The sequence below is a fragment of the Mustelus asterias genome, chromosome 4 (assembly GCF_964213995.1).
Source record: "Mustelus asterias chromosome 4, sMusAst1.hap1.1, whole genome shotgun sequence".
Taxonomy (NCBI): domain Eukaryota; kingdom Metazoa; phylum Chordata; class Chondrichthyes; order Carcharhiniformes; family Triakidae; genus Mustelus; species Mustelus asterias.
In genome coordinates this window covers 109,472,710-109,491,454 of record NC_135804.1, presented here as the reverse complement: position 1 = coordinate 109,491,454, position 18,745 = coordinate 109,472,710, and the positions used below count along the sequence as shown (strand labels likewise).

The 18,745-nt window shown below is 40.1% G+C and overlaps 1 protein-coding gene across 7 annotated transcripts in view; it reads right to left on the bottom strand.

Annotated features, from left to right (window-relative positions):
• Positions 1-18,745, bottom strand: part of LOC144492933 (ecto-NOX disulfide-thiol exchanger 2-like) — a 251,077-nt gene that overhangs the window by 62,891 nt on the left and 169,441 nt on the right. For all 7 annotated transcript variants that reach the window (XM_078211597.1, XM_078211602.1, XM_078211600.1 and 4 more), the window contains 3 exons: positions 14,582-14,737; positions 1,835-2,041; positions 1,068-1,301 (listed from right to left, as the gene is read on the bottom strand). In XM_078211597.1, the coding sequence (XP_078067723.1) occupies positions 1,068-1,301; positions 1,835-2,041; positions 14,582-14,737 (597 nt within the window). The remainder of the gene's footprint in view (positions 1-1,067; positions 1,302-1,834; positions 2,042-14,581; positions 14,738-18,745) is intronic.

Sequence of the window (18,745 nt, the reverse complement as noted above, 5' to 3'; positions counted from 1 at the left end):
AGTCACAAGTAAGGCTTACGTTAACACTGCAATGAAGTTACTGTGAAATTCCCCTATGATACGCCATAGTCAACCACAGTGCGTGAAACTAAAGCCACATGTAGGGTGGCATGTACCCTTCACTGAATGATAATAGTGAACCAGTTGGACTTATAAACAATGTGCTGTTTCCATGGAATCCTTTACTTGAGTGCTAATATGAGAATAAAGAGATTTATTGAATTCTATATCACAACTTACCACAGGTAGATACAAACTAGTCCAATGTGACACCCACAACACTGCTGTATCTCTTTGATCTAAGAGTGCTTTGGCCAGTCAGTTTGAAGACATTGTCACCTTTCATACACTTGCCTTTCCTTGTACCAATGTCGACCAGAATGTCAAATGCACAGAGGTTACTGCACTCTAACTTACTATCTAGGCTACCTTCCTTAATTAAGGTTAAATAATGGTTTTCTCTCCTATTCCACAATCCATATCTAATTTATTTTACCAATTGAGAACGAAGCTTCTGCTGCTTCCAGTGGTGTTTTATCTGCTCTTGTTCTGGACTTGATCATAATTAATGTGGTCAAGTTGCACATCCTCCCTGCATTCCCTGCAGGAAACTGGTACCTGTCGGACAACTGCAAGGACCAACTGAGACTCCTATCTTTTCGATCCCTATACTTGCCTCACTTGTGGTCCCTGACCTTTTAAGACCACTATTTAAGACCTCACAGGGAAATGTATGTAATAGGAACATCTCCAAAAGGCTATTATCGAAGGAAGTTTCTGTGGCTCAGCAGCTGTTTATGGATACCTGGCCTGTGTTTGTAAAGAAAGGTTAGGCCATCAGGAGAGGAACTACCAAAAAAAAACCTTTTTTTTCCTCTTTTTCTAATACTTTCCTTTTAATTTATTATTGTTGGTAGACGTGTAAAAGAAAAATGGTAACTGACATTTGTTAGGTGCTAAACTTTTACATATAGCTAAATGTGAAAACAATACTATTTTTGGAAATAAAGTGTTGCTCTCAAAACCTTTAAGTACGAACGACTCATTGTGCAGGACCTTTAAATTACCTTTAAGCTTTTCTGATAGCACAGCACTTTCATGTTCTGAATAATGCACTATTGGTGGAGGTGAAGGTAGTCGAAATCTATCTTCTTCTACTCTTCGACGATGGCGTTCCTCTCTTGCCATCATACGTTGTTTACATTCCCATTCATATAGATCGTCTCTAGCTTGAGCAAAGTCAACATGAAGGCGACCTGTGTCCTTCTTATCTGTACTGGAGCCTATTCTTATTCGATAACCTGTTGAGGCCCAAAAGCATAGAAAATACTCTCACATACAATGACATGGAAATGCATAAGGATATTGAAAGACTCCAGAATATGCCACTCCTCAGCAACTGAAAATTATTGTAACTGTTTAGAAAAATTCTTGGGAAGTTTTCTTTTTTTACAACCCGATTCCCAAATTTTCCTTCGACCAAAGTTACCAGTATTTGACAATCAATTAGTGTTGTAATTAGTAAGATTATGAACCTGATTGACTACTTCTTCAGATATAAAAATTCAGATTGAACAAGCGACAATTCGATGCGAGGTCCAACTGCTTGTTCATCAGTATTAGGGAAAGAAATACCAAAGATTTTAGTTAATAATCCTTTCCTGTATTTTGTCTTTAAAAACTTTGCTCCTCCTTTAAACTCCATCATAAAATAAAATGTTCATGGTCTTCAGTAATTATCATGACTATTTAAGGAGAAGTTAAAATGTTATAAAAACAGTATTTTAAAGCTTCACAAAACAACAATAAAATTGTTAACAGAATAAAAACTTACCTGACAAAAAGAGAGCTTTGTCTATCATGTATTCATCTGAAAACCGAATATGACAAAAGTTTTTCTTGCTTTTACGAATGGCTATGATTTCACCGCACTGTCCAAAAACTTCAGTGATCATCTCCTCTGAAGCATTCTCTGGTAAACCACCAACAAAAACAGTTTTGCATCCTGGAGGTCTTTCGCGCATAGCAGGAGGTGGAAGGTCTAAAGAAAAAAAGCTTCAAGAGTTAAAATTATGGACTGAAACACACAAAAAAGTGAGGCCAAAACAACATCAATAATCAATTTGCTGTCTTCATTGATTGCAGTCTTCAATGCTTTACCAGGAAAAGAGTTAGAGATTGGAACAGTTGATTTGCAGAGAAAGCCATTAATTGGGCATTTGTGCTTGTTCATCTTGCACCACCACAATTTGCCAGTTAATCGATCTGGCTACTATGCTATGAGCTCAATGACAAATCAGGGATCTTGTTTTTTGTACATACAGTGGCTTACCATGCAGACCAATCAATAGCATTATAAAAACTGGAGGACGGACACTATAATTCGGATCATGTCTCAGCATGTCCTGTTAGTTGAGCTGCATGTTATTTTTTAAATCAGTTTAAAATCAATTTCCGAAAATTGATTACAGTTTTCAAAAAATAATGAAATATTGAAAATGTAATTGCACATCCCCTTTTTTCCAGAAATCTTCCAAAAGGATGCAAAGAAATGGGCTTGAAATTTGGGCATGAGGTGCTCAACTGACCAGATGTGTTGAAGCTTTGCCAAGATTGGCTGACTGCTCCCACAGACACGATGGGCCAAGTGGCCTCTTTCCGTGCTACAAACTATAATTCGATGACTTCAGTGACACCAAGGGTAAGGGCTTCCCACTGAGTCAAGTGGTAGGAGGAAGCCAGGATCAGGAGTGCAGCATCAATCATTCCAGCTTTGTATGATCAGTGCCTGAAATACAACTTCAATGAAGGGAAGGCTTTTTTTTTTAAAAAAGAAAAGGTTTGAACTATAATTCAGTGTTTGGAGATGAGGGCAATGATCAGATGCTTTTAGACGGATGCATTTGCTTACTCTCGACAGAACCCAAAGGCAATTTAAAGTTATTACAATAATTCCCCAGGGTAGATAGCTTTTACAAAGTGGGTTGCTGATATGTTTGACAGCTTAATATCTGAAGAAGATACTGCAATGTCTGCAAAGTCTCTGTCATTTGGATACCTATAGCTTTTATAAAACAACTTACCTATTCTTTCTTCTTTGTTCTTCCAGGCGTCAGTGAGTAGGGTGGCCCCCTGCATTCAGAAACCACCTCCTCCTGCCTATCCTTGAGTGAATCCATAATACTGCAGATTTGTTTGTAAATAATTTGAAGTTTAAACTCTGTTCTTTTCGCAAGTTGTATTTATTCTTTCAAAATTTGGCCAAATTTCAATTTAAAGTGCTGCAAAGAGAATGGTTTGTACAATTTCTAATATTACGGTATAACTGGTCAACTCGACATTGTGTCACCACTGGTGGTTTTTTAGTCTTGGCTACTTTTCTTGTTGCTCAACAAGCTGAAGGACAAGGGCAGCAGACACATGGGAACACCACCAGAAAGTCCCCCTCCAAGTCATTCACCAATGTGACTTGGGAATAAATCCCCATTCTTTCACGGTCACTGGGTCAAAGTCCTGAAAATCCCTCCCTAACAGCACTGTGGGTGTATCTACACCATAGGAACTGCAGCAGTTCAAGGTGGCAGTTCACCATCTTCTCATGGGTAATTAGGGGTGGGCAATTAATGCTGGCCTAGCCAGCAACACCTGTCTCCCTCCAAAGATGTGCGGGTTAGGTTGATTGGTCATGCTAAATTGCCCCTTATCAGGGAGACTAGCAGGGTAAATATGTGGGGTTACGGGGATAGGGCCTGGGTGGGATTGTTGATTCAGGCTTAATATGCCGAATGGCCTCCTTCTGCACTGTAGGGATTCTATTCTATGATTCTAAGTGAATTCTAAATATAGGTTAAGGTGTGTGGTTCAAATAAGCATCATTTATACAAAGGCATAGTATAAAGAACAAATTAGATTGTTAGAACAAATTAGAAGTCCTTAACAACAGACTGTTAGCTAAAGTTGAAGTTCATGAAACTGAAAGCAAATGATTGACTTTGCTAAGAAATTGACTGAGTGGCGAGACAGAAAGTACAGATGACAGACATGCACTTTAATTGACATGATATGATTAATGGTGTCTTGCATTGATCGGTGTTTGGGCCTAAATTAATCACTATAATTGATAGTGACTTAGATGAAGGAATGGAAAGCTGCATATCCAAATTTGCATGAAGTGAAAGGGTTTATCTGTGCTGAATGGATTCCAATGTAGGCAAAGGAGAAGGCATTCACTTTAGACCTAAAAATGATAGAATAGAATCTTGATAAATAGTGAAAAACTGGAAACAATTGATCTTTCCTTTTGGGGGGTTGTGTCAGTGTTTGCAGATCATTAAAATGTAATGAATAGATACAGAAAACAATCAAAAGGCTAATGGAATGCTGGCTTTTTTATCTAGAGGATGAACAAAAGGAGGTAGAAGCAGGCTACAGCAAAATTAAGCCCTGGCATTGGGAGAATTCATAGAATCCCTAGAGCGCAGAAGGAGGCCATTCGGCCCATCAAGTCTACACCAATCACAATCCCACCCAAGCCCTATTCATGTAACCCCACATATTTACCCTGCTGATCCCCCTGACACTAGTGTCAATTTAGCATGGGCAATCCACCTAATCTGCACATCTTTGAACTGTGGAAGGAAACTGGAGCACCCAGAGGAAACCCACACAGACACGGGGAGAACATGCAAACTCTGCACAGACAATGACCCGATGCTGGAATTGAACCCGGGTCCCGGTGCTGTGAGGCAGCAGTGCTAACCACACTGGCACCGTGCCTCCCCTACTATGTGCAGTTTTGAGCACCATACATCAAGGCGGCTATATTGGCTTTGAAGAGTGTACAGCAGAGTTTTATCCAATTTACCAGGCTAAATCAAGAGCAATTACACAAATCAGGGTTCCTTGAAATTTAGAAGGTTAAAAGGTGATTTGATGGAGGTTTTCATCATATTTAGGGGAACAGATAGGATAGACAGAAACTATTTCTGTTGGTTAAGAGCATCAATGACTGGGGGACAGGGTCTAAAGATTAGAGTCAGACCTTTTAGGAATGAGGCTGACAATCATTTCTATATGCAAAGGATGGTAGAAGTTTGGAACTCTTCTGCAAATGACAATGATGCTGGGTTAATTGTTAACTTTAAGTCAGAGATTGATATATTTTTGTTAACTAAAGATACCAGGGGATTGGGGCAAAGGTAGGTAATGTGGAGTTGGGTAACAGATCAGTCATGATCTGCTTAGATGACGGAAAAAGCCTCAGGGTCTAAATAGTTGATTCCTGCCTTCATCGCTGGCCCAAGGCAGAATTGTTTCAGAATTCCTGATGCAGCTCAGTTATGCTGGGGAGGGTTGGAGAGAGATTAATTGGTCTTTTCCAAACATCTGAACTACCAGTTGTTTTCTGACAGCTGCATTGTGTCCTTCTCTGGAAACCCACATTCATTAGTTCAGGTCTAGATCTTCCTGTTCCACGAGCACTCAGCTGGATAAGCTTTTGCAATGCTTTCACTTTATTATGCATAATGTGGTGAGTCCTGAAAGTTGCCTTCAGACATGATCAGGACTCTGATTGGTAAAGCAGGCCACAAAAGACAATCAAAGCTGAAGGAATTAGAAAAAAAAGGAACAATTTCTGGATCATATGGGTTTTTATAGGCTCCTTGTAAAGTCCTGAGAGGGCCATATATCACAACAATACGAGATCTAGATTTTCAGTCTACGAAGCTGCATTGTGAAAATGGATGCAAATTCAGCAAATTTATAATTGACATTGACTGCAATGATGGGAAAAGCTATGAAAGTAGACTTTTCTCAAATTATGGAAAGGTATTGACAGAGCAGTTCAAAAGTCACAGCAAATTAAGATGCAGCACAACTAATGGCATAACTCGCTTCGACATGACTCAATCTGGTATTTCCGAGAACCTTTACACTTAAGTAATGGTACATGCTATTGATGAATCATTGGTATGGTACAAGTTTTCAACCAATTCCAACCTCATGTTGTCGAACTGCTTCTCAATTACTGCACCTACAGAGGAAAGGAGCTCTAACCTAATCTGCAATAGTGAACCATAAAGTTTCTTTATGGTACCATGCATTAGAAAATTCAATACTGGAACTAATTTCTATGTCTTTACAGATAATGAGTTTACTTTTTTGGCTCATTAGAAATTAGGAACAAATGAATTTAATATCCCCAGTAAAATTAAAATGAAAAGATCAAAACTCCAAAGAAATGTAAAGACTATTTAAAAGGTATGTGTACAGTTAATATTTTCTACTGCATAGCAAAGTTCTACTCAGCCTTAATTTACGTCTGAATGGAATTTAGGAAAAGCTGGAACAATTGTGGAATGAGAGAGAGATCAGTTTCCAGGCACATACAGATCTTAACCATACACGGTTTCACTACCAGGCATTATTTATTCCTTTCTTGCCATTTCAACTTTTGAACATTTCAATTTATGGTAAATCCATTTCTGAGCAAGTCTGGAAGATGTATCACTTTACAGCTACTCACAATAGCTAGCCAACTTATTTCACCCAAAATATGAACTTAAAAGTTCTGATGAGTAAAGAATTAACATTGACTTTCGAAAGAAAAGCTTCATTTGAAAAATACTGTGCAATATTTCTCAGTTTTTCCTCCTCTTCCACCACCGTACTATTCACAGATGCTAACAGCACTCCGGTACCGTACATTAATAGCTACTTTACAAATGTGAGACTGGATAGCGAGTGTTAACAGGTTATTTTTCCAAGGAGGCCTTCGTGGTTAAAGTCTATGCTGTACTCTTTAGATCACCATACATGGTAGGGATCATTGAATAGCCAGCTATTAGTAGTGGGAACCTTGTCCCAATTTTACCCTCTATCTGGGGAGGGGTTGGACCAACTGTATCTGGAATTAAGAATCTACTGATGACCATGAAACCATTGTCAATTGTCAGAAAAACCCATCTGGTTCACTAATGTCCTTTCGGGAAGGAAATCTGCTGTTCTTACCTGGTCTGCTCTACATGTGACTCCTGAGCCACAGCAATGTGGTTGACTCTCAACTGCCTTCTGAAATGACCTAGTAAGCCACTCAGTTCGAGGCCAACGACGCCCATGTCCCACAAATGAATTAAAGAAAAACAATTGCTGGCAGTCTGAAATTAACTAAGCATTATGGGAACTTCAACTCAGGACCTTATGGCTTAGCATGATCATGTTTTATTTGCTTACTAAATCAGGCAGCTCCACAAGTAAGTATTCCATCATTTTTTTGACTTGAAGCCTAACAATTCTCAAACTGATTGTAAATAAGCAATCATTTTCATTTCGTTAATAGAACATTTTTCAATCTTTTCACAAAATTTATTTTAAATTTTGGAACTGGTTCCCTCTACTGAGCTCTGACAAAGGTCATCTAGACTCTAAACGTAAGCTCTATTCTCTCCCCACAGATGCTGTTGGATCTACTGAGATTTTCCAGCATTTTCTGTTTTTGTTTTCAGATTCCAGCATCTGCAGTATTTATCCGTCTACTGAATTAGAACAAAGAAAATTATTGCACAGGAATTGGCCCTTCAGTCCTCCAAGCCTGCACTGCCCATGCTGCCTGACTGAACTAAAACCCCTTACCCTTCTAGGGACGATATCCCTCTATTCCCTTCTTATTCATGTATTTGTCAAGACACCCCTTAAAAGTCACTAATTGTATCTGCTTCCACTACCTCCCCTGGCAGCGAGATCCAGGCAACCACCACACACTGTAAAAAACTTGCCTCGTACATCTCCTTTAAACCTTGCCTCTCGCACCTTAAACCTATGCCCCTGAGTAATTGAGTCTTCTACCCTGGGAAAAAGCTTCTGACTATCCACTCTGTCCATGCTCTTCATAATCTTGTAGACTTCTATCAAGTCACCCCTTAACCTTCGTCATTTCAGTGAGAACAAACCAAGTTTCTCCAACCTCTTCTCATAGCTAATGCCCTCCATACCAGGCAATATTCTGGTAAATCTTTTCTGTACCCTCTCCAAAGCCTCCACATCCTTCTGGTAGCGTGGTGACCAGAATTGAACACTATATTCCAAGAGCGGCCTAACTAAGGTTCTATAAAGCTGCAACATGACTTGCCAATTTTTAAACTCAATGCCCCAACCCATGAAGGCAAGCATGCCGTATGTCTTCTTGACGACCTTCTCCACCTGCGTTGCCACTTTCAATGACCTTTGTACCTGTACACCCAGATCCCTTTGCCTATCAATACTCTTAAGGGTTCTGCCATTTACTGCATATTTCCCATCAGTATTAGACCTTCCAAAATGCATTACCTCACATTTGTCCACATTAAACTCTGCCATCTCTCCGCCCAAGTCTCCAACAATTTATATCCTGCTATATCCTCTGATGGTCCTCATCGCTATCCGCAATTCCACCAACCTTTGTGTCGTCCGCAAACTTACTAATCAAACCAATTAGCTTAACATTTTTAAGTGATCCTTACAACTTAATAATTTAGTCATTCTGAGAAATAAAGTAAAATTAAAACAACATTTTTCTTAAGAAAAAACAATTTGAACACAAACTTCTGGCCCAAACTGGAATATGATCAATTGAGCCAAGTGGATACACAATAGCCAATGCAGAGTAAAATCATATGGTTGGGAAGGTGTCAAATACCAATGCAATTTGGTCAAAAATGTCCAAATACAATGAAAAGGTATATTTGTTTCAGATTCCCCAGGACAGATAGGGTATAGGTTAATTGAAATGAACAATATGTATTCCTGGCAACACACCCTAATCTCATCAGAAAATATCTAATTATATTTTCTATGGTCTTGATTAGTGTAGTTTTTCAGGAGTGAAATTGCCAAATTAATGCCATGTTTGATACATCTGTACTCTGCACTGATGTACAGTAGGATACAGAATTAAACTGTGATAATTCAGACCCCTAAAAGGCTGCAGTTGTTCATCCATTCTGACTGGATACAAGTCGAACACACTTGTTCATCACCCAGTTATAAGAAAAATATTCTGACAAAATAAGCTAGTAGTCTCTTTAAAATCTCTGAAGGCTTAGTCACCAACTAAATACATAATTGGAAACAAGAAAGCTTAAAAGCAAATCTAATTATTTCACAAATATATATTTTCATTGCAATTCAACATCTTTACAATTAGCATTTTTCACAAGTCTTAATCTGAGTCATTTTAATTTTTACTCAAGCATTCTGGTAACACTGGCCGTCAGGACTGTGTGAATGCAGCATGCCAGATTGATGCAGAAGACAGGTCAAGTACATCAACAACTAGAATATAAAGAAAGTTTTTTTCTTAAATCAATTAATTTGATTAATTAAAGAGAACAGTTCCTAATCAATATTCACTGGTAAATCTCCAGAAATTCTATTGTTGATTGACAGTTTGTTTTAGTCAGCTCTCAAATACTTGAGAAGATGCCAAATACTAAGCCAATTTTGTCAAGATACTTGGCTCTAGTTTGGACGAAAAAGCATGATGACAATTAAGTGCTGGCAGCAAAGGAGTAGCTGGAATATGCTTCACCTAGTTCAAAACATGCATGCTGTCTTGCAGGAGCTGCAACTGGTATGTTCAACAGGGAAAGATAGCACAGGTCACAGTTTCTCACACCAACTTTCATTAAATTATCATGCACAAGACTTCCTTCATGTATTTGTGTCAAGGAACAGTAATTTTCACTATGCAGTTTAGGAAGAGATTTTTGAATCTTGCACTGATAGCGTCAACAATCATATCTTGAAGACGCTCAGTATTATTCTATTGTTGGAATGGCAGTTGTGCATCCTTGGCAGTGCACTGAAAGGCGATTGAAATTACTCAAATACAGAACAAACCATGTCATTTTTGTTGCATCTTGAAAAGATCTTCATGATTCAACTGACACTTTTTTTTTGAGTCACCTGTGAGTGATTACAGGGCTGGAGAATTTTTTGGGCCATAATTAAATCAACAACTATTACATTACATTCAATGTTGGAAAAATGAAAAGGTACGGTATGCAAATTCAACAAACTCATTTCCATCTCACTGTTGTAAGGTGTTGAGCATAGCATGGTAGATCTCCTAAGGTATTCGTAATCTTAGATCGTTCAACAATAAGTATTTATTGACTACTAGAAGCATTGTACATGCATATGGTAAAAATCCAAGGTAGGAGCTGACTCCATGCTTGTTTCTACATAACACCGACCTAGAGGTGCAGGTCATGAGTTCCCTTACTTAACCCTTTGTGTGCCAGACCCTTACACTACATTCACCAGGTGCATGCAGGTTCACAGTTCAACCAATTTACCGGTCAGAAATGAAAAAGATTGCTTCATTTGTACTCCAATTCATTTATTACAATCTTGCATGTAGCAAGGTTGAAAGCACAAGAATTAGAAATAGGCCATTCAGCCCCTCGAGCCTAATCTGCCATTCGATAAAATCAAGGCTGATCCAATTGCGGCCTCAACTCCACATTCTTGTGCGGCCCCCATAACCTTCGACTCCATCGTCAATTAAATCCATCTAACTCAGCCTTGAATAAATTCAATGACATAGCATCCACTGCTCTCTGGGCAAGAGATTTCCACAGACGAACAACCCTCCGAGAAAACATTTCTCCTCATTTCAGCCTTAAATGGGAGACCCCTAATTTCCAAACTGTGTTCCTTAGTTTTAGACTCTCCTAAGGGAAACATCCTCTGTGCATCCATCGGAACTGCTTCTTATGCAATTATATCCCTTTTTAAGTAAGGAGACCAAAACTGTATGCACTACTCCAGTTGTGGCCTTAAAAAGGCCCTCTACAGCTGCAGAAACACTTCCCTACTATTATACATGATGCCCCTTGCAATAAATGCCAACATTCCATTTGCCTTCCTAACCATTTGCTGCATCTGCATATCAACATTTTGTGACGCATGTACCAGACACTTAGATCCCTCTGTACCACAGAATTCTGCAGTCTCTCCAATCAAATAATATACTGCATTTACATCAGCCAAACTTTTGCCTGCTCACTTAACCTATTTAAATTCCTTTGTAGATGTGTTACGCTGACTGGACAACTTTACAACTTTTTTCGCATCACGAATTCTAAAGGTGCATTTACTATGGCAAATTGACTAACCTACACAACTTTGGACATTAAGGGGCAATTTAGCATGATCAACCCACTTAATTTAAACATATTTGGACTGGGAGGAAACCAGAGCAAACTCCACACGAACAGCCACCCAAGGCCAGAATCAAACCCGGGTCCCTGGCACTATGAGGCAGCAGTGCTAACCATTGTTCCATCCTAAAGGACCAAAATTCACTTTAGTTACTCAATTACATTTTAAGTACTTATAGATATTTATACTATCCATTTTGATATTTCTAGCTAGCTTTCTCTCATACTCTAATTTCACCCTCCTTACTTTTTTTTTCGTTATTCTATGCTGATTTCTAAAATCTGTCCGATCTTCCTATCTACCACTAAACTTTGAGAATCGTACAATTTTTATTTCAATTTAGTGCTCTCCTTAACTTTTAGTTAGCCATCCTTCTCAAAGTCTTTCTTTCTCAATGGAATATATCTTGAGAATTATTTATCATCTGAAACATTTGCCACTGCTTCTTTGATGTTCTACCTTTTAAACTATTTTCTCTGCTCACTTTCACCAATTCTCTCCTTGTACCGTAGTAACTGCCTTTATTTAAATTGAAGACTGTAGTCTGAGACCCATACTTCTCTCCCTAAAATTGAATGTGAAATTCTGTCATGTTATGATCACTGTTGCCTCAGAGGTTCCTTTCTTGTGAGATCATTAATTAATCCTGACTCGTTGCTTATTACCATGTCTAAATTAGCCTGCTCACTGGGTGGCACCAGAACAGACTGCTCTAAAAGATTGTGCTGAATACACTCCATTTGAACCCCCCCCCCCCCCCCCCCTCCATTCCCCGTCACAATGGGAACTACACCAGGCAGGCTTTAGTGCAGGTCCTGATAATCATGGTCCTGGTGTGTTGGACCCCACGGGAGGGGGGGGTTCAAGTGGGCAACTGCCCCTCTAGCTGTCAGGCTGAAGGAGGGGGGCTCGGGCTGAGGGCAAGGGGTTGACCTCGGGACTCCCCCCGCCGGGATGGGGGCTCCATGGCTGGAATGCCCTTTCTAGCCCTTGGAAACCTGAAGATCATTCTTGGCATGGGGGTTTCAGGCAGCTCTTTGATCAAAATCTTCATTCTTGTCTGTGTACCGTGAAAACTTTTCCTGTACTCAGTCTCATTAGGTAACACCACCTCCACCACTATCCTCAACACCAGTGCCCTGCAAGGCTGTGTCCTCAGCCCCTTACTATATTCTTTATAAACATATGACTGCATGGTCAAATTCCGCTGCAACTCCATTTTCAAGTTAGCTGATGACATCACCATAGTAGATCAGATCCTAAACAATGACGAAACGGAGTACAGGAGAGAGATGGAGAATCTAGAGAAATGGTGTGACGATAATAATTTCTCCCTCAATGTCAGTAAAACAAAGGAGATAGTCATCGACTTCAGGAAGTGTAGTGGAGGACATGCCCCTGTCTACATCAACAGGGATGAAGTAGAAACAGTTGAGAGCTTCAGGTTTCTAGGTGTCCAGATCACCAACAACTATAGTTAAGAAAGCTCACCCACATCTCTACTTTCGCAGGAGGCTAAAGAAATTCAGCATATTTGCTATGACTCTCACCAACCTTTACAGATGCACCATAGAAAGCATCCTTTCCCGATGTATCACAGCTTGGTACGGCTCCTGCTCTGACCAAAGCAGCGAGAAACTACAAAGGGTTGTGAATGTAGTCCAGTCCATCACGCAAACCAGCCTCCCATCCATTGATTCAGTCGACACTTCCCTCTGTCTCTGAAAAGCAGCCAGCATAATCAAGGGCCCCACGCACCCCAGACATACTCTTTCCACCTATTCTTCCGTCGTGAACAAGATACAAGTCTGAGATCACGTACCAACCGACTCAAAGACAGCTTCTTCCCTGCTGCCATCAGCCTTTTGAATGGACCTACGATAGATTAAGTTGATCTTTCTCTACATCCTAGCTATGACTGTAACACAACATTTTGCACCCTCTCCTTTCACCTACGTACTCTATGTATGGTATGTTTTGTCTGTATTGCGTGCAAGAAACAACATTTTTCACTGTATTCCAATACATGTGACAATAATAATTCAAATCAAAGTAGTTTTGATGACCTTCAGCCGCTGGACTACCAAATGTCAGAAACTTCCCCAATCCAAAGTTCCAAACAAATGGCACTTGGTATTCTCAGCCCACTCCATTAACATTTTTCATAAAATATATTCATACAAGAGGAGGAAAATTCTAATAGGCTGAATTATCTTCGCCATCTCACTAAGTACATCTTGTTTTTTCATTTTCGAATCACAGCTAGTGCTGGTAGCTAATGATGATGAAAAAAATCAGGCATTCGTTTAAACACTTTATACTTCAACAAATCAATGGGCTCAAGATTGTGTCCAGCATAAGCAAATGCTAAAATATGAAAGAAAGCATGCATCTTGTGTGCTATTATTTTCCAGATTTTTTAAAAGTTGAATTGCAGTATTGTTTTAATCAAAATATGAATAAATATTATTATAACAAACTTTCCACTGATGGGGCCTCACTTTCTTTAGTCAGCAGACAATCTGAAATCTTGATTAATAAATAGCATGATAGCCTCCTGATATCATGTTTTGTTTTGGTAAAAAGTCTCAACACCAGGTTAAAGTCCTGATGAAGGAGCAGCACTCCGAAAGCTCGTGATTCCAAATAAACCTGTTGGACTTTAACTTGGTGCTGTGAGCCCACCCCAGTCCAACATCAGCATCTCCACCTCATATTTTTTCAATCATTCGTAGGATATGGGCATCGCTGGCTGGGCCAGCATTTATTGCCCATTCATAGTTGGCTCTGAGAAGGTATGGTGACCTGCTTTCTTGAAACACTGATACAACCGAGTGGCTTGCTAGGCCATTTCAGAGTACAATTGAGAGTCAACTACATTGCTGTTGCTCTGGAGTCACATGTAGGTCAGACCAGGTAAGAAGGGAAGATTACCTTCCCTAAAGGACATTAGTGAATCAGATGGATTTTCCCGACAATCAACAATGGTTTCATGGTCATCAATAGATTCTTAATTCTTATTTTTTATTGAATTCAAATTCCACCATTTGCCGTAGCGGGATTTGAACCTGGGTCCGAGTTTCTGGATTAATATTCCAGCGATAATACCACGAGGCCATCACTTCCCCAAATATTACATTTGAGAAGTCTATCCCTGAGGGGAATACAACTAAAAGTACACGGAAGAAAACTTATTCAGTGCACTGAAGCCTTTTGCTGCCCTATCCTTTAGCTATGATTGGCCAAATGTTGTGGGTGAATTCACTGTTTACAAAAAATCCATCAGAAGCTAAACTGCATGCAAGATAAGCAAATCACATAAAAATAACTATAATTTTCCAATAACAATTTGTTACTCTCTTGCTATCCACACACTTACTTGGATTTGGAGGAAAAAGTGTACAGCTTTTACAATGAATGATCTCCTTGACTACAAGCATGTCTTGATGAATTGAAGGTGGGACAATGCCCAGTCCAGGCATCATAGGGTTAATAGGTGCAATTCCGGTCATCATGCGAAGGCCTCGGTCAAACTCTTGTAAAGAGGGATACAGAAATGAAAACATGTTTAATAACGTTCACAAACACTTACACTTTGATAGGTCAAAGTTTTATTGGTCATTCATAAGCCTTTATTTGTATGTTTAAATCAAAATGTCCTCATGTATATACTAATCCTCAGCATTATATTTTCCTACAGTCCTACAATTCTACTGCTGACCTCCTTTGCTACTCTCTTTTTTCTCCATCTGCAATCATAATCTCTAATGAAGTGAAGAAATGTATTCAATAGTGAGCGTAATATGACTTGAGCTCACCATTGTCATAGAATCCTGACTGTTTAGAAGGCGGCCATTTGGCATATCGAGTCTCCACTGATGTTCCAAAAGAGCATCCCACCCAGGCACTCCCTGTAACCCCACACATTTACCAAGGCTAATCCACCTAACCTACACATATTTGAACACGAAGGGGCAAGTTGGCATGGCCAATCCACCTAACCCATGCATCTTTGGACTATGTTTGAAAAGAAAAAGCACAAAGCAGATGCTAGATATATGCAAAGTTGACTTCAATATTGAGATTAGCTGCAGTAAACTGGGAAAATCTGTTAATGGGTAAAACAATGGACATTCAGTGGGAGGTATTGAAAAAATGAGTTGTTATACAGAAGGGATTTATCCCCCAAGCGGCAAGAGCTCTACTTGCCAAAAGGCCATGGCCAATTGGTGGTGATCTTTCAGGAATTACTGGAGGAGGGTCCCAGAGGACTGGAAAGTAGCTAATGTAAAACCGCTGTTTTAGAAGGGAGGGAGGAAGCAGACGGGAAGTTATAGGCTGGTTAGCCTGACTTCCGTCATTGGCAAGATTTTAGAGTTCATCATTAAAAATGGGATCACGGAGTACTTGGAAGTGCATGATAAAATAAGACTGATTCAGCACGGCTTCGTCAAGGGGAGCCATGTCTGACAAATCTGTTAGAGTTTTTTTGAATAACAAGGAAGTTAGATAAAGGAGAGCCAGAGGACACGATTTATTTAGAATTCCAGAAGGCCTTTGACAAGGTGTCCCATAGGCGACTGTTAAATAAGTTAAGTGCCCATGGTGTTAAAGGTAACATCCTGGCATGGATAGAGGATTGACTGACTGGCAGAAGGCAGAGAGTGGGGATAAAGGGGTCTTTTTCAGGATGGCAGCCGGTGACTAGTGGTGTGCCTCAGGGGTCGGTGCTCGGATCACAACTTTTCACAGTATATATTAACGATTTGAAAGGAGGAACTGAAGGCACTATTGCTAAGTTTGCAGATGATACAAAGATATGTAGAGGGGCAGGTAGTATTGAAGCAGCAGGAGCTGCAGAAGGACTTGGACAGGCTAGGAGAGTGGACAAAGAAGTGGCAGATGGAATACATTGTGGAAAAGTGTGAGGATATGCACTTTGGAAGGAGGCATAGGCTATTTTCTAAATGGGGAAATGGTTAGGAAATCAGAAGCATAAAGAGATTGGGAGTCCTTGTTCAAGATTCTCTTAAGGTTAATGTGCAGGGTCAGTCAATAGTTTGGAAGGCAACTGCAATGTTAGCATTCATGTCGAGAGGACTAGAATACAAGAGCAGGAAGTACTTCTGAGGCTGAATAAGGCTCTGGGCAGACCCCATTTGGAATATTGTGAGCAGTTTTGAGCTTCATATCTAAGGAATGATGTGTTGGCTGTGGAAAGGATCCAGAGGAGGTTCACAAGAACGATCCCTGGAATGAAGAGCTTGTCGTATGAAGAACAGTTGAGGACTTTGGGTCCGTACTCTTGGAAGTTTAGAAGGATGAGGGGGGATCTTATTGAAACTTACAGGATACTGCGAGACCTGGATAGAGTGGACGTGGAGAGGATGTTTCCACTAGTAGGAAAAACTAGAACCAGAGGGCACAACCTCAGGCTAAAGGGATGATCCTTTGAAACTGGGATGAGGAGGAATTTATTCAACCAGAGAGTGGTGAATCTGTGGAACTCCTTGCTGCAAAAGGCTGTGGAGACCAGGTAATTGAGTGTCTTTAATAGAGATAAATAGGCTCTTGATTAATAAGGGGATCAGGGGTTATGGGGAAAAGGCAGGGGAATGGGGATGAGAAAAATTTCAGCCATGATTGAATGGCGGAGCAGACTCAATGGGCCGAGTGGCCCAATTCTGCTCCTATGGTCATATTTAAAAGGTAACATAACATGAAAATAAAAAGACAGACATAAAAAAAGCACCATCCTGGCAATTTGGAGAGATGCAAAGAACAATAAAAGGTGACAAAACAGACAGCAAGAGCTACAAAAGTGGAGTCTGAAAATAAATTTGTATTAAAATCAACACAAAAATTATTTACAATTAACTCGGAGAAAAAGGTGATCAGGAGCAAAATGGGCCCCTTAACATGACGATATTACCAATGAAAATAATTAAATGGCAGAAATGTTGAGTAATTACTTTGTTCCAGTGTTTACAGAAGAGCAATAGGATAGTTTGCCAGACATTGCGAGGAAACTAATATTGTCCTTGTGGGCTCACCAAACTTAACTGAAGGAAAATAACAATAACGAAGAAAATAATGGCACTGATGAGTGACAAATCACTGGGACAAATTGGTTTCCCTTCGACGTTTTTAGTGGAAGTAGGTTTGATGCTCTCAGGTTTTTCAGCCTGGGAGGCCACTTTTGAGGGTTCAGCCATCTGCTGAACTGGAACATAAAATGTGATGATGTGTAGATTTTCATCATTCTCTTGTGTTGGCAAAGCACAACTGAAAACCTGGATTTCTAGTGTTTCAGCAGAAAACCCTCGAACTTGCTTCCTCCACTTGGTACTATCTCACTGCCTTGACAAAGGTCTTTGTGGCCACTGAGGAGATGGATGCAGCATTGACAGCTACCAAGTCTGATAAGTCGGTCAGGATGAATGGCATTTAATTATCCAGAAGAACCAAGGCTCAAATAAGTGGATGTGGCTTGTCAAATTCACCTCTAACAGGCTTAACACGAGATTCTCCCAGAAGTCTGACACCTCGTAAACGTCATTGCAATTTTAAAGTCAGGAAAACCAATGATCCCAAAAGCTATTGTTCCATCACGCTTTGATCTACGGCCCCTTTGGTGATTGAATAGCTCATCCTTAACATGCAGGTGGAGCTTCAGAGAAGGAAGTCTTTGCTCCAATAAGGTCCTTGCACTCATTACCAACAATTAGGCAATGTTCCAGAAGCAGAAGACTGGAACTATCTTCACAGACTTGTCATTGGCATCCAAAGAGCTGACATGCCTTGCACCAAATCCCAGAGGTTTGTCTACGCTGATGACAAAGTACTGCTGATTCAGGCAGATGCAGAGCAAGTAGGTAGGACATTCACCAGCAACCTGGACTGACTTGAATGTTCCTTTCAGAACTGTTGTCTCCGTCTCAATCCAAAGACGACAGTTATCAGCATTATCTGAACAATAATGTCACTGGGAAGGAACTCGACATTTCCTTAAGTGAAGGGTGACTTAGCCAGGACTCCATCCAGGATACCTGGCTGTCAGTCCTGACTAAACTCTAATCTAATGTCAAAATGTCATCACATCAGCCAAAACTAACAACCAGTGTGCACCTGGTCTAGATGCTTGTTGGAAAGTCAATGGAGGATACAGCCAAAACTCTGCTGCAGAATCCTGGTCTGCCTCATGGTCCTGAAGCCATTGCACAAAGATCAAAGATATGCAACTAAACATTGCCATGAGGACGGTGATAGAGATGATTAACTCTGCTCAATCGGAGCGGTTATTGATCTTGTCCCACGTCGCCCTAACTGCCATTTACTGTGACCCCATTGCATTCAGTAAGATGCAACAAGTCATGAGTAGCATTAATCTTTTACTAAGATTTGAAAACCTAGCAGCAAAGCACAAGTCCTATTAACCATTCTGGGAAATGGCAGCAAAGGCAGATGTATCTTTGGTATCAATCCATTATCCCGAAGGATGGAACCGTGGGACACATCCAGCATAAAAAAACGAAACCTCACC